Source organism: Rhinolophus sinicus, linkage group LG06, assembly GCF_036562045.2.
Source record: "Rhinolophus sinicus isolate RSC01 linkage group LG06, ASM3656204v1, whole genome shotgun sequence".
Classification (NCBI taxonomy): Eukaryota; Metazoa; Chordata; class Mammalia; order Chiroptera; family Rhinolophidae; genus Rhinolophus; species Rhinolophus sinicus.
In genome coordinates this window covers 138,133,170-138,149,587 of record NC_133756.1, presented here as the reverse complement: position 1 = coordinate 138,149,587, position 16,418 = coordinate 138,133,170, and the positions used below count along the sequence as shown (strand labels likewise).

General features: G+C 36.1%; 1 protein-coding gene across 4 annotated transcripts in view; it reads right to left on the bottom strand.

Moving 5' to 3' along the window:
- ANO3 (anoctamin 3) overlaps nucleotides 1-16,418 on the bottom strand; it is a 331,459-nt gene that overhangs the window by 208,556 nt on the left and 106,485 nt on the right. The window contains exon 1 of one of the 4 annotated variants that reach the window (XM_019749178.2): nucleotides 15,577-15,784. The exons of 2 other annotated variants lie outside the window; for them this stretch is intronic. In XM_019749178.2, the coding sequence (XP_019604737.1) occupies nucleotides 15,577-15,622 (46 nt within the window). In that variant the 5' untranslated portion in view covers nucleotides 15,623-15,784. Of the gene's footprint in view, nucleotides 1-15,576; nucleotides 15,785-16,418 lie in introns of those variants that run through there. One more of the 4 variants, XM_019749177.2, reaches the window with a different exon arrangement.

Below are 16,418 nucleotides of genomic sequence, written 5' to 3'. Positions count from 1 at the left end.
TCATCTCAAGATTCTAGGTCACTGAACTGGCAAATGAACTGAGAGCAGTCATCCACCTTAAAATATGACTGGAGGGTATAATAGAATCTTTCCAAACTGCTTTGAGTCAAATACCTGGCTTATATAATGCTTTTATTTATTTTTTATCCATATAAGAGGAAATAATATGTTTTGAAGTTTGCTGAAGAGTAAAACTTTGAATAAGATATGCTACAATAAATAAAATAGAGCACCTGCATTTTTCCCTTAAATAAAAATAGTATTCTCAAGAAATTAAGTTACAACACATTAAAATGGAAACAAAGTTAAGTAAATTGTAGATATAATTTAGAATCACTAATAATTTATTGGTGGCTATTTAAAATACTTTCTGAAGAAATAAAGAACAGAATCTACCCACGGAAAAAACTGAATCATTGATATGAGGAGACAATCTTAAGAAGCATTACCAGAATGTAAGCAAAAAAAGGACAAAGATAAAAATGACAAGATAGAAGATAAGTTTGGAGGGTGTATATCCCAGAGTTTATACAATTAACTGTGATGGTTGAACAAAGAGGCAAGAATGAAAGAATCAGAAATAATAATGAAAGCATTGCTACAATAAAATTCCCTGGGCTTAAAAAAGATACTCTGAAGCTCAAAAGAGCTCCCCATACACCAGGGAAAACAATAGAAAGAAATTTAAAACTCTGATGTAACTGTTGGAAATTTGGATTTCATTGATAATGAGAAAATCTACAAGAATTTGAGCATAAAGGAGCAACTTATCCCAAATAAAGAAAATATTGGCATCGATTTAGATTTCTCTTTTATAGTACTGAATTACATTATTGTGGAGAAGTTATAACATTTAGGGGAAATCATTCCTATCCTAAGTATTCTACAGCAAAAAAGTTTTCATTCATGTATGAAGATATCAAGAAAATGTATTTCATCAGAGATATCTGTGTATTTTCTGAAAAAAAAATCACAAAGTTGTACTCTTTTCAACTGAGAGATCAATCAAAATATATATAACTGAAAAATGTGAAACTTGCAAAAAAGTATTGAAATGAATCCATCTGAAAATAAACTGAAACTAAGATAATAATAAACTAGAAAAATAATAATAATAAAGTCTAAATACTGATAAACTAGAAACTCAGAATCTAATTATTTTTTTAAAAAAGTAGTGTTTAAACAGGCACAATTTTAAAAGGTAATTTTTTTTCCGAATTTTCTACAATGATCATGTGTTATCTGAAATTCAGTAACATTTTTTTTTTTAACTTAGGTCATGTGCAAATGTAACTGGACAAATCAAGTCCCGCTAAGCAACCTATTTAAACTTAGTAAGTGGCTGGAATAGATAACAGGTCCCAGACAAACAGGTCGCAAGTCTGTAATTGTGCAGCACTCACCACACCACCCTGGTGCTCATGGGACATGCCTTGCTGACAAGCCTCAGTCATGCCTCCCAAAGGAGAATGGACATGGCTTTTACTCTTATCCACCATCCTTGTACCGAAGTTTGAAAATTGGGTTCTTAGTATCAACAGTGGACTGGCTTGTAAATTTTGGTTTGCTTTTGCATGTTTCCACACAGGTCTGTCTGTTGTTTTATGTTCCTCCCCCTCCCTGCCACCCCTAACCCTCCTCTCCTCTGCCTTCCATCTCTCCTCCCTTCCTTCTTTCTTTCAGATTAATGAAGCTCTAAGGTGAAATGGGTATTGCCAGAGGAGTATCTCTGCTCCAATAAGAAAGGAGGTCACTCTGCTTAACTCTTCATTTCTGCTAATATCAGGGCTCTGCCTAACACTAGGGAAGATTATTTCTTTGCTGGCTCATTTTTCCTTAAAGCAATCCTCGTTTTTCACGTGATTTCTGTCAGTGACTAGTGGTTCCTACAGAATAGTACCATGTAGTGGGGCAAACTGGGAAATGCTGGGTAAAAATAACAATAATCCCATGCACTTTAGGTATGTGTATTACGTGATCTGTATTATCCTATTTTTGAGATGTTGTACATTATAAACAGTTGTACAAGTAAAAGACATTACTAGAAGAGCTATATATAACCATTTTTTATTTTGATTTCAATAAGTAGGTTACACAAGAAATACCTAACATGGATTTTAAAATTGGAAAGTTATTTTAAAACTCAGCTTCCAAGGTCAAACTCTAAGCTATGTTAAAGTAATTTGTAACTGTAATATTAAAATGATGCACAGATTAATGATTAAGTGCATGCTGTGGGTCAAAATAAGTTCTCTGAGTTGAAAGTGATTAATAATGTGTCCAAGTTAATGAAATAATATTTCTTATCAACCAAAAATCTACTATAATAAGAAGGAGCTCATGACTTCCTTCCAAAGAGTCTCATAAACTTCAGTGTTTACATTAATAATCACAGGCCCTCCTGGGTAACAAGTTTTGAAAGGAAGCAGAAGAAGTCCAAACTCACTAATTCCATAACAGCAACCACACGCTTCTCCTGAAAAACCGTCTCCTCATCTTAGGGTAGGATTCTATCTCCCATATCGCCATGTCTCCCGGTGAGCACCCCATTAGCAATCTCATCACACTCCACCGTTAACCTATATTTCCCCAGCAGTCTCCTCATAAGATTGTCATATCATAGAGAATAAAGATCTCTTCTGATTTTTTTTCTCTAAATCCCTTGTATCTTCCACAATGCCTAGTAAAATTCACTGAATGAGTAAATAAATTGAAATATGTATAAATGAGTAATTTTGTTATATTTCAAGATTCAGGAACTCAGAGAAGTTAACCATAGATATATGATAAACAGACTTTAGGTCAAAAGTTTTGCTTAACGTTTCATTATCCCCATTTTTATGACCCTCTTAAACACAAGTATGAATTGGCCATCTTTGTAAGCTTAACTCAGCTTATAGACTCTAAACTTGAGAATATGGAAAACAGTAAGAATTCCTTCAGTATTTTATAAAATAAATCCATTATAGAATCCCAAGCTAGGTCTCCAAGATTATAGCATTAAAAATATTTCTGGGATTCTTGAAGGAATGTCATATGCCTTTTACAGTAATAGAGGTTTAATGTTAACCCTTACTAACTTTACACCTGACAAAATGACTTTCTATTTGACCAAAAACATCACTATTCCTATTATAAGTGATGCTTAATTATTTGTTTATATCATACCTCATTTCACAAAATACTTAAGGCACAAACATTTAAGTGGTGATGATTTTGGGTTTATGTTTGTTTCATTGTCAGGAAGGGGATGAGACAAGGAGGAAAGAAAACAGAAAAAAACAGTATTGAAAAGTAACCCCTGGTTCCTCGTTTCCACCATCTTGGGGCCTGTGAAGGCCTGCAGGGGACAGGACTTCTAAAATGACAAATGTGTCTGGAAGGCAGTGGTCCAAGGCCATTTTCGCTGGCTACAAGTAGGGTCTCTGGAACCAGAGGGAGCCACAGCTCTTCTTAAAACTGAAGGTGTTTATGCACGAGATGAAACTGAATTCTGTCTAGCCAAGAGCCGTGCTTATGTGTACAGAGAACAACACAGTGACTCCTGGTGGCAAACCAAACAAAACCAGAGTAATCTGGGGAAAGGTAACATGCTCATGGAAACAGTGGCATGGTTCCTGCCAAATTCCAAAGCAACCTTCCTGCTAAGGCCATACGACACACAATCCGAGTAATGCTGTTCCCCTCAAGGATTTAAACTTATTGAAAAGTAAATAAAATGGATTTGTTTTCTTGTATTTTTGTTAAATATAAAGTCACATGTTAAAAAAAAGATATGGGATTTATTGAGGGGGATATTATTGAGATGGTAGAGCAGTTATACCTTTTTCTTCATCTCTGCAAATGGCACTCAATGAGCAGGGACAGAGAGAATGATTGTTCAATTGTAACCAGGATCTTTTGACCTAAGACCCATTTCTTGCTCCCTGTAGACACATAGTTTTGTATAAGGTGTTGTACAATCCATTAATTTTCAACGAAAGCAAATAATACCTCGACTTTCAAGATACAAAACAAGCAATACCTGGGTTACTTCCACAACAAATCATAAAATACAATCCCTAATTTTTGGGTTTCACCTTGATTCCTCTTTTTTCCCCCTTGTCTTTACCTCCTTCCTCACAAGTACTAATAAAAAGCAGAAAAATGTACTTCCTCTCCTTCAGGGACTGATAAGTGGAGGGCATATGCCAGCAGGAGAATGTGAGAGAAGAAGTGATACTGACTAGTTTTCGACAAGGAAATGAGTAGAGATGAATTCCTGACTCTGTAATCAGCTTGACAGAAATATTTCTACATGAGCTCTGTCCTGAAAATGCCACGTGAAGAAGTAATTTGATGTCTAGTTTGGACTTGAACAGAAGAGGGGTGTAATCATTTGGAACACAGATAGTTGCCTTTTTTGTTCTGTGGCATCAATACTGCACTGCACTTGCTAGATACCCAGTGCATATGTGCTGTGTATTCATCATCGTTGGATTCACATTTCTGATGATCAAGACAGGTTAACCTCAACGTAGTTAAATACTTGTTAACTGCCAATCCTGTGACAGGCACTTTGCTAGTCGCTAAGAATTGTCCTAATTGCTTCACATACGAGTGTATCGCCATCCAATACTCAAGCCATATGAAGTACGTATTATTTTATAGATTAAAAAAAAATCATGTTTCAGGTAATTTTTGAAGCTTTCAGGATGACACAGATAGTAAGTGACAGATCAAAAATTTGATAGTGGCATGCAACTGTTATCTTATAGTACTTCCATATATGAATTAGATCATGTGAAATTTTATTTAAAATATTTCGAAAATATTAACATGGGCAGCACATTTTTTTTTCTTTTTAAAATTTGAATATTGGATGAGTTCCCGGGAGCTCACTCCAAGGACAAAGCAGACTATACCTGTTTTTAAAGCTGGTTTGCTTGCTCTCAAAATTTTAAGTGATTCCTGGACCAAAAGAGCACTTTTATGCCTAAAGCTGGTGTCCAAACTGATGACAGCCAGTTATTTTTTCAATAAAAATAATTGGCTAACAGATAGCTCTGTGTTGAAAGATCATGAGTATTGACAGAGAAGGACATAAATTTTAGCAAAGCTTCCTCAGCAGATGTCAAATTTTATTAACTATTATACTTTCAATGTTTAGCACAGTGCCTGGGACATAGATATTCAGTAAGTATTTGCTGAAACACATAATCCTGGGATGTAAAGTAGGGCACATCATGCTTCCGAGTCCCTGTGATTTCCCATCCCAGTACATATGCCCCATACAAATAAACTGAACACTCACTATTCATATCCAGGGGAAATAGCTCTACAAACAGCAAATGCAGATTTGAAAGGGGAGGGTGGAGGATCTGTGACTAGATGGGGTTGGGTACTCTGGAAGAAGGTGGTTTAGAATAGCATGGGATTGGAAGGGAGTCTTTCTGGATGATAAGAAAATCTTCAGATATTGTAACCATCCTATAAAAAGTGAGATACAAGCTGTAACAGAAATTCTGAAATATTCTTTGTTGAGATCCCTGTTGTACCTGTTACTGACTAAGTTTCATAAGCACCCATAATCCTTCCACTTTGGATAACACACGAAGATCATATCCTGGAGTGTCCATCCTAACTGTTTACCAGTACACTATTTTTCCTAATCCCATTTTTCAGAGTAACTTATGGCAGAAACAAATGACTCTTCTTAAACATAATGTACCTCATGGTGCATTAGCAAGTCCATGAGATTTATTCCCAGGTTTGCCACATATTAGCTATGTGGCCATATGCAACTTACTTCTTAGTCTGTTTCCTTACAGTGTTTTAGAGAACAAGCTATACAGCCATATTGCTGGTTTAAATTCTAGCTCCGCTAAACACTTATGGTACTGGGTAAACTCTGTGCCTCACATCTGCCTTCACTTCCTTATCTGTAAAATAGAGCTGATAGTACCTTCTTTGATGGGTTTCTGAGAGAATTGGATGAGTTACTACATACCAAGAACACAGTGATGAGTAGCATGCAGTAAATTCAATTACGAAGCCTCCACGGCTTTAATACAGGTATTTTAAACAGTGTTCAGTAAACATTTGATAACATCTTTTCATTTACTGAAAAGTTAAAGAATAGATTAACTCTGACAAAAAATTATTGGCAGAAATAAAATTCAAACATATTAAGCTATGTATCTGTTGGGTACCATTCACAACAAGGATTTTTATCTTGGTTGAATGAAGGGATATCAGATAATTTCAAATAAAACCTTGACAGTCACATTTCCAGTTGGCTATGTAAGGTTTTTCAAGACTAGGGTTGAAGCAGAGAAAGACGCAGACTCTCCCCATACTGTTTTACTTTTTAATATTAAATCATGCCATCCTCAAAGACAATGTGATACTCAAGGACCATGCAGGTCTCAGATTATGTGAGGAAAATTTTTAAGAGTTATGACTTGAACATTATATTTAGACAGAATAGCCTTGTGTATGACTCACTGTTCAGTTATATCATTATATAGTGTTCTTTAGAGCATGTAGGAATAAGTTAAGGATAACATGAATTTATATGGACTATATACTTCACTGCTATCCATGATTTATATTCTGGAGCAATGTTGTCTAAATGGGCATAAAAATGTCTGAGTGGGTGATTTCTTCACATCTGGTTAAGAGTTATGACTAATTGCAAGCTGTTCAATGTGGTGTGAACCATCAACTTACTCATCTTGGAGCAATGTGCAAGCAATAGACAATCAACATTAAAAATATTAGTGGCCGAAAAGAAGCATTATACCAAAGACAGTATGTTAAGTGGGAATATTTGTCTGAGTGAGGAAATTTGAATTTATTGTCCCATCTCCAATTTTGTGTCTACTTCAGTAACTGACATCTTAAACCTTTGTTTCATACTATAATAGGCAAAAAAAAAAAAATGTGGTGAAGAGGATGTAATTGGAACCCCATCTGAATAAAATTCTTTTTAGTTGCCATTTCTACATTTTCATTCCATGATTAATACTGCTCTATAATTTTTATAAGCATAGTAACAGATCATGAATATTCAGAGAATACTGTTATATCAGAAGTAAATGTGAATTCAGAGATTAACAATATATGGATTATTTTTAGGTAATTTTGTTTTCTAAATTTAAATCCTTGTTACGTTGAAATTCATAGACATGCCACAATTTAAAAGAAATCAGCCGAAGTGCCTAACTGTAAGAAAAGGTTGTTAAATTTGGCTTTTCCTGACTTATGTTTTGTAGAAACATTTCAACTGTAAGCATATATCGTATTGGAATGTCTTAGACATTTTCAACATCAGAAAAATAGCAAAAAGGGCAAGCGATAGATTGATAAATGTATATATGGTCACGGGATGTAGAGCGCAGCATAGGGAATAGTCAATGATATTGTAACAGCTATAGATAATGTCAAAGGGGTAGGTGATGGGGGGTATCACTTTGTGAGGGGTGTACATATCTAACTATTACATTCCTTTGTACACCTGAAACTAATTAAAAAAAAAAGGACTGATGCTTTATAAAAACACTAGTTATCAAGTAATGCGCTGACTCTATAGCGGCCCCTACAGGAAGAACTAAGCATACACAATTGTTAACCTGCAGAACCTTTTTACCTGCCAGATATTAGTATCTTGGCTTCACTACTGGTTGTTACCTTGAACACTTGCTTAACTTTTCTGTCCTTCGGTTTCCTCATCTATGAAATGACATTAATATATATTTATTTTTATGAAGATTAACTGGGTTACTCCAAACAAAATACTTTAAACTGTGTCTGACAAAGAAGAAACATTTAATAAAAGCATGAATTATTATTCTGATTTCATACGTAAGAAAATTGAAACCCACTGAAATTAGTTAGCTTGCCCACGATCATTCATTATGTAATAGTCTTAAGATTCAAACACAATTCATTTTATGTGATTGCATATTCTTGCTTCTTTTTTCAGACATTGCCTTTCTGACAGTGACTTTAAATTATGACTATGAATTACAAAAAAAATAAGCCTAACACATACCTTCTCTTTACATCAATCAAGGAGAAATGTAAAATTTTTCCATGTATTTCATTTAAAAAGCCATTCTGAGATATTTCATTATAAAAGAGTAATCCCCAAAGCCTCTCCTTTTGCAAAGTTATACAGTAAAATATGGGAACTACAACACCTACAGCGAAGATAAAGAATTGACATCATTTGGGGTATTTACAAGAGTCATTATAGAACAACTGAAAACAAAGTCTGAGAGCTTGACCCTAAAAGTTTAATAACTCATTTACTGAAATGTCTAGTAAATGAGGCAAAATAATAACTCTCATTTAGAAACCTCATCAAACCTTGAAAAGGAAGGACTGGGGTACTATCGTTAATGTGAGCAATATATTGAAGTATGCATTGTGCTACACGCATGTATATAGATAGCTCAGTGTCTCTAGAATCTATATAGTTTGTCATTACTAATAACAGAGAACATCTATTTACAACTTACTGCAGTCTATTCAAATTCATTATCTCACTCAGTGCTTATTACACAGTTATATTACCATTTTACAAAATTGTTGCTCAAATGGGCTCAATTGTAAGAATCCCATAGGATGCATGTTTGTTATGAATACCAATTCCTAGTATCCTCCCCTGGAGATTCTATGTCTGGAGGGACTGAAGAATTTGCATTTTAACAAGAACTTTAGATCTTGTAAGTTTGGGAAACAGGTGATCTTATAGTTGAGGGAAATGAGCTAAGGTTGATGAAACAAACTGCTCAATACATCAGTGAGTGATGGAAACTGTGTTTAAACCAGACCTTGTGTATAAATTTGCAAAGTAGTCACCCTCCCCCACCTTTAAATTACTATTAATAGTGCTCCAAAGCCAAACTGAAAATACATACAATTTTAGGAGTTATTTTTGTGAGAAGCCTTTTAGTTAGCCTGTTAACTTTCTAGAAATATAATGATAAAATGTGTACCACAACTGATGCAGTGTATTTGCAAAACATTTTGCAGCAATGTACTTTCACATCCACCCAATTTCACCCACAGGGAAGTCCTCTCCCTCAGGGCCAACTGCATCTCAGTTATAGTGAGGAGGTGAATATGGTGACTCATGCTTTGGTGAACTTGGATCCAGCAGCTGGTGCAGGCTTCTTACATGCCTGTTGGGCTAAAACCAAACAGAATTTAAAGTAATTGCTGTTTTGCAGTACAATTTAGGAGGACAGGCAATAACTGAAGAGGCGGCAGTGTTGGTCGTACTAATGCACTGCCAGGTTTAGAATGTGATTTCACATGTCTGTAACCTTTGATCCCTTTGCAGAGTCAGAAGGGATCACAGAGATTATTCTGTCTAAAGTTTTCATTTTACTGAGGACACAGAAGGAAGAACCCATGATCAATCTTGGAAATCATAGAACTTCGCCTGGAACTCTGATAATTTTTGAAGAGAAGAAATAGAACAAGAGAAGAAGCTACAGACAGCTGTGGTGGGAATCAGATGGGAGTGAGATGTCTTCCTCTTCCCTAACTTATTTTTTTTTCCTCCAAGGAACCTGCAGTAAGTAGGCTTCCTTGTGGAATGCAGAGCAGTTAGAAAGGTAGCCTTTGAAGTCCGGAAGGGCTGTGTTCATACCCCAGCTCTATCACTCGTTAAGAGCTAAATTGGCAAATGCATATAACATTGAAACCTCAATTCCCTCACTTTGAAAATAGGAAAAATAATATATCTAACTACTAAAGCTTTAGTGAGTATAAAGTAATGCGGTGGACTTTTAAGCTTTTGAGACAGTGAGTAGTTGTAACGTCCATACAATATTAACTGCTACTGCTACTTTTGTTGTGATGATTATCCCCCATTATAATCCTGACAGGTGGGGATTACCACTCCAAGATTTTGGATAAGAAAACCATGGCTCAGAAAAGGTTAATAAACAAAAAGTACAGAGGTAGTGATAGGATTCACTCACAGGGAACTTTGAGACAATGCTCTTGTCATCAAAACACAACTACCTGACATTAATCTACAAATTTTACGTTAATATTTTCTAAATATCTGCACAATTATAAAATACTAAAATAATAAAGATAAGAAGGTTAAAGATTTCTGTGCTTTTTTAAAGGTTTGGGTTTGTTTTGATATTTTGATTTATACAGAGGGTGTCAAAGAAATGTGTACACATTTTAAAAAAAGAAAAAAACTGTATTACAATTGTAATACTTAATATATACCGATAACAAAAGATGAATACAAGTCATGTGTATACATATTTTTGGCACCCCCGATATAATCATCTAGCGCCAATTTTTTTTTTTTTTTCAGTAACATCCACATGTAGAGTACAATGTTAAATCCTAGGTTCAAATGAGAACTTTAGCTCTCTGGAATCCTCAAGAAATGTGATGTTTTAGATAACTAAACTTTTAGATAGCCATAAAACACTCACATTTTTTACATTATTACTTTGGATGAAATTTCTTTTAAACTTGATCACTTCTCTTCATTCCTAAGTAGAGGATATGTATTTATTGCATAATAAATATTATTTCTGCTAATTCAAAGTCATTTCAAATCACAATATTCTTACTTTGAAAAAAAAATACAGTATTTCCTCTGACCATTTGAGATATGCAGGATTTTTAAAGAAATGGTCCCAGATATATGCATTTTCTTTGGGGATTGAAATATCTCTATACTCTTTCCATAGTTTAGCTAGCATTTACTGAGAGATTCCAATGGAGAACTGGAATTATAAATATCTGGGAAACCTCCTGTGGAAGGAAAGAAAGGAAAGGGTGAAAGTTAAGGACAGGGTAGAAAACCTGAGGGGCTCTAATGCAGACCCTTAATCCTTTCTCATGACCCAGGTTGACATTCAGTACTAGCCAAAGAGAAGTATAATTTCTGACCCTAAAATATCTCCCCGATGCTTTTTCCTATACAGCTGAGAAGTATTATAACAAGACACAATGCCTTCTCTTTATCAGTCACAAATAAAAGAACAGACTGCCAAAATACCAGGGAGAGCTAATATACATGTATGAATGGATTTCTGTTAATGGCTTCAGGTTTGTTTCTGGCTTCACCAACAGAAGAGTATAGAAAGGTTCTAGATCCTGAAGATATCAGTGAGGGGAAAAGGAGGCTTAAACAGTGTGTATCAGAGATTCTGAAAGTATGTATGTCCCCCAACATCGTCCCTTCTGGATATTGTGAAGTAGGAATGGGGCACAAAACAGGATGGTTGCTAAGCAGCTTTACAGGTGGGCACCTGCAATGGTGAATGCTTTAGAGAAAAAGAGAATGAAAGTATTTTATGGTCTACAAATCCCTATGGGGAAGTAAGTGTAAAGATTCTTATTATTAAACCATTTATTTGAGTAGGAGGTGTTTGATTCTATGGAATTAATAAAAGCACCCTTTTCATGTTTAAACAAATGTCCTTTAGGATAAGGATGAATCACTTAAGAGCTTCAGCAGATCCCACTGAGCCCCAGCCTTTTGGGAGGGCTGTGTTTGGCGTGACCTATGGTTTCCCTGAAAGTCTTGCTAGATAGATGTATTGGTAAATATCAGCTACCAGAAGCCAGAACTAGCTAGCATTGTCCTTTTCTCACCCACACTTGTATGACGCATGAATCCATCTCAAATCAAGTGAAACAGAGCAAGCCAGGCTGGGAAGCACCGTTGGACTTCCACCAGAAATCACTGCTGATTTACCAGCTAATGTGTTTCTCCCATATGTGCTAAAGCGAAGACAAACACACACTACCCATTGTCTGTAAGCATGATACATTCAAATTTCCCCTTGGGACTTAAGAAATAAACTGCCTCCCCAACTAGGGACTCTCAGTTTTTAGTTCCTAACTTATTAAGCTTCTTAATAAAGCAATCTAGAATTTAATTAAAGTGGAATAAAAATTCAAAAATATATGTGGATGTCTTCTCCAGAAAACACAACTTAATTGGCTCTGCCAAGAAGCTAAATGTCAACATCTTCCCAGCAAAATGCAGTTGCCTACAATTCATGCAAAGGCTGCTTTTAGCAAAGCTCTCAGATTTCCTACTCTACAAAGTTCTCTAAAGCAGGAGGTTTTTGCAGCAGTAGGTTCAGGAACAAACGTATTCTCGATATACCATCACGAAGCACAGTGCCTGGCACACAGCAAGAACTTGATAAATATGGGTTAAGTGGAGAGTGAATAAATATCATTTCTTTGCAATGGAATTTTAAAATTATGAAATGAATTGAATATCTAAGTTTATGGAAATTTTGGAAGTTTCCCTGGGCGTGGGGGGTCAGATGAATTGGGTAGTTTGTGATTGTAACTCAAGACTATTGTAAGGAACTATCTTTACATGGTCTGGAATCCACTGTTTTCCTTAAGATGACCCCCTAAGAAATAAAACTGAGTGAGAAGAAAAACAGAAAACGAAGGACAAAAAATTACAAGAGAAGCATTAAGGGTTTCTTTGACTCCTAAGGAATCAACAAAAGATGGATGAACTGGGAAAAAGAATAATAACTACTATTATTATAATTATTCACTCAATTTCTTGAGCCCCAATTATGTGCCAGACAAACTGCTACGTATATTACAATTCGGCAAGGTAGATATTATTATCTTCATTTCAAAGAAGTGGTGGCTGAGGCTTACAGATGTAAAAGAAGATAACTTGTAAGTAGGATGCGGATGATTAAAATCCAGGGCTAAAAATGAAGACCATGGATTAAATTAACGAAGAAATTTGGTTTTACATATAATATTTCACTTTACAGATAACTATTTTGACAGCTGTACTAATTTGTTGAAAAAGACTGAGTAATATCAGTGAGGGGATTTGGATCAGAGATGAATTGTGACAAGTTCTCATGCACATAGGAAAATCTCCATGCCTTCAGTAGTATTTAAATACAGTGTGTCTGTTTTCCAAGTGAGGGTGGAAATTTTTTATCTTCTAATAAAGGTGTTTTCTGGATATGTCAAGCTAATTCTATGCATTATAAATTTAAAATTATCAAAAAAATACATTGACCTCACTGGGTTAAAGCAAAATCAGTCTCCCCATAAACTGGATTACTCAGCTAAATTATTTCCTAAAAGTGAACTAAAAGCAGTGCTTTCCTCTGTATCTGGCTCAGGAAGAAATCTTTTCTGCTGTTACATTGCCACCTACCCTTCCCCATAAAACAGAGGAAGAGAGATAGAAAAGGCCAAAGAGGTCTGGAGTTCAATCTTCATATTCTACATGAAGCAAGTCTGAAGAAGTTAACATTTTTAAGCTAGTTATCAAAGCAAGCTTACAATTTAGGATTCCAGAGTTCCAATACAGACTTTTCTCTGCCTTTAGTGTGCAGTTTTTAGGATAATATTATGGTGAAAAGAACCCATGTAAGTTTTCTGTCTAATGTTTCTGTGTCAGAAAATGTTTCAAATATTATTTTGCTTCTTTCTCTTTGAAAAATTAAAATAGCTAATCCTCAGATCAGTGTGTCTTTTTTGAAGGCCCATTCAGGGTTAAGAAGGAATTAAGCAGAACCATTTTAATGGTACTTTCTTCCTATCCCTCCTCTTCTCCATGTTTATCCCTCTTCTAATGTTGCCTTTTATGTCAAAAAGTAAAGGAAGACTTGAAAATAAATGGCTCACAATGCATCACAAAAGAAACAATATGAAATGCCAGGACTTGCAAAATTTTTTATCACTCACATTGAACAATGACAGTTGGTCCTGATAAAAGTGAACTGGCATCTTAAGAGGATTGACCATAGATCGGGAAGGACTATAGGTGGAGCTAGACCCTTTGTTACCGCTCTAGTCCTGACTTCCTGTTAAGCTTTGTGGTAACTTCTGGGGAAGGGATTCATATATAGAGAGAAGCCATTTTGGGAACTCACTCTGCTCTCTTTTTGCAGGTGTGCAGCCAGTTGGCCTTCCAACCTGAGGTGTGCGTTCACACACTGCTGGGGTGGTCTCGTTTCTTTTTTCTTTTCCTGAATAAAGCACTTTTTGGTAGATTTACTGGAGAGTTATTTTGGCCAGTCAACAGTCCTAAAGTTGGCAATTGTTTACTTTTAAAAACACCGTATATTATCTATACATAATAAATTGTGTGGGGGCAATTTCAAGGTTCCAGATCTAAGAAATGAGTTCACATAACCATGCATTAGAGGAAGATGTTAATTGTATGAAGCTGATGCAAAGTTCCTATAATCTTTGTTTTCATTTTGAAAGTTTGTATGTGTTTAAAATAATGATTAAAGAGAACACAACTTGTTCAAGCAACTTAACTTTCTTTGGAACATTTAGACTTGAAGTAGAATTGACTGATACTAGCTGAAATTTCTGCCTACCTAGACAGTTTCTCACCCCACTCTGATCCACTCTCAACTTCAACATATTTTTGAAAGAACCTAGAGATCTTGAACATAGTATAAATGTATGGAATTCAAAGCTCACTCAGTCCAAGAATCTGATTAATACAGGAATCCCTACTAAATTAACCCTGGTGTGTCCATCCAATCTTGCTTAAAAAAAAGTCAAAGATCTACACAGAAACAACTGTTGACCATACACACACACACACACACACACACACACACACACACACAAACATATGTAACATCTATGGGGGGGAGAAGTTGAAATATTTAAGTAACTATTTACTTCACTTTGAATGAGCAAATTTACCATTCCAGAATTCACATATCTTAGCATATGGTCAACTATGGCATAATTACCATTACAAATTTAATAAAATGGCAATGTTATTGAATTTATAAATGACTTTTGGACGAACTCCAGCAAACTGGGAATATGCCTCAAGATAAATGCACTCCATTAAAGCCTTTTAAACAAAATAAGGAACAGAGGATAACTTGGAAAAATTCTTGATTTGACTATGAACATACAACCTCTTATTACTATATCCTGGGAGAAACTTGAACTAGAAGCTAAAGGAGATAATATAAAGCCCCTAGAAACAGAACCTACTAATAAATACAAAAAACTGAAACCCAGAATCAAGCATTGGACAAGGACAAAAAATAAAGTTTTCCAAGAAAGTTTCAGAGCCCTTTCCACAGATTAACTTCTGGGATTCTCCAAAAATGCATTTATCCTATGATTGTGTAAAAGCTTCTCAAATAGGAGATCTGCTTGTGTGAAGCTTATTAGCCATTTGAATCACTGACTGGGGCAAACATGTCCAATACTTCTGTCTTCAAACCTCAGAGCTGGTAGGACAACCCTACTAAACTGGCTTACCGTAATGCATTTGAACAGTCTTAGCACAAATACATATTAAATCAAGTCCCTGAAATGAAGAATTCGGCTTCTCCCAAGGACCGTGCAGAGGCTCAGAAATCAGACTCATCTCAGATGCAGAGTGAAGAGGCATTAAAACAAAGAACAGTTGAAAACAAAAACAAAAACAAACAAACAAAAACTTCACAGAGTTCTTCACCTCTGCGTTGCATTAACCTGCAAAGGATGCTCCTACACAACTGCAAGGGCATGCAGAGGGGGACGTGACACCCGCAGGGAGGGGGGGCGATTCCAACTGACCTTTTTGCTGTTTAAAAGACTGAATGGAGCCTGAATGGTGAACCATTTTCACTCTGCGTCCCCGCCGGGTTAGGAAGCTGTCCTAGGGGGAGACGGAGGAACAGTAGCCAGACTCTCTGAGAGGATCCCTGGCTCCAAGTACTCCCAGAGCCTCGCGAGCGCGCTGCAACCCGACACCGGCTTTAGCGAGCGCATCGCTCCAAAGGCTGCGCGCCCAGTGTTGTCATGGCAACATCTGAGGGCGGTCCAGCGTCCAACTCCCCTTAGTGGCTACTTGCGGAATAACCCCGCATCCCCTGCCTCCAATGCCGCAGCGTGGGTGGGAGTTGCGCGGGGTTTGCTGGGAGAGGGAGGAAAGGACCTGTCTTAATGACAGTGAGTAAATCCCAACAAATCTCCAGAGCCGCTAGTAATTCCCTCTTTTTCAAGTTTTGAGTCTGGCTGTTATGTCTGGGCATAAGCATTAATTTTATAGAAGTTGGTCTGTAAACACTGGCACTTACAAAAGGGGTCTTCTCTGAGAAGAATGCAATGACTGATGTGGGGACATTTTGCATCTTTCTCTCTTAAACGTTAATATGAAAAATATGGATAGCTTCTACTTGTCTAGTAGAATGATTTTAATACATGAGCTATGTTAAATGTCTAGTGCATTGCACTGAGTCCTCTTGTGCTTGACCTATTGAGACCTTGACTCATATATGCTAGTGACATTGGACCACTTATTACAGATGCTGAAAAGAAAGTTATCCATGATACTTCATTTAAACTTCATAAAAGTCCTATAAAGTAGGTGGCTTATTATTTTAATATTATAAAGGAAACTAAGGCCCTGACAAGGA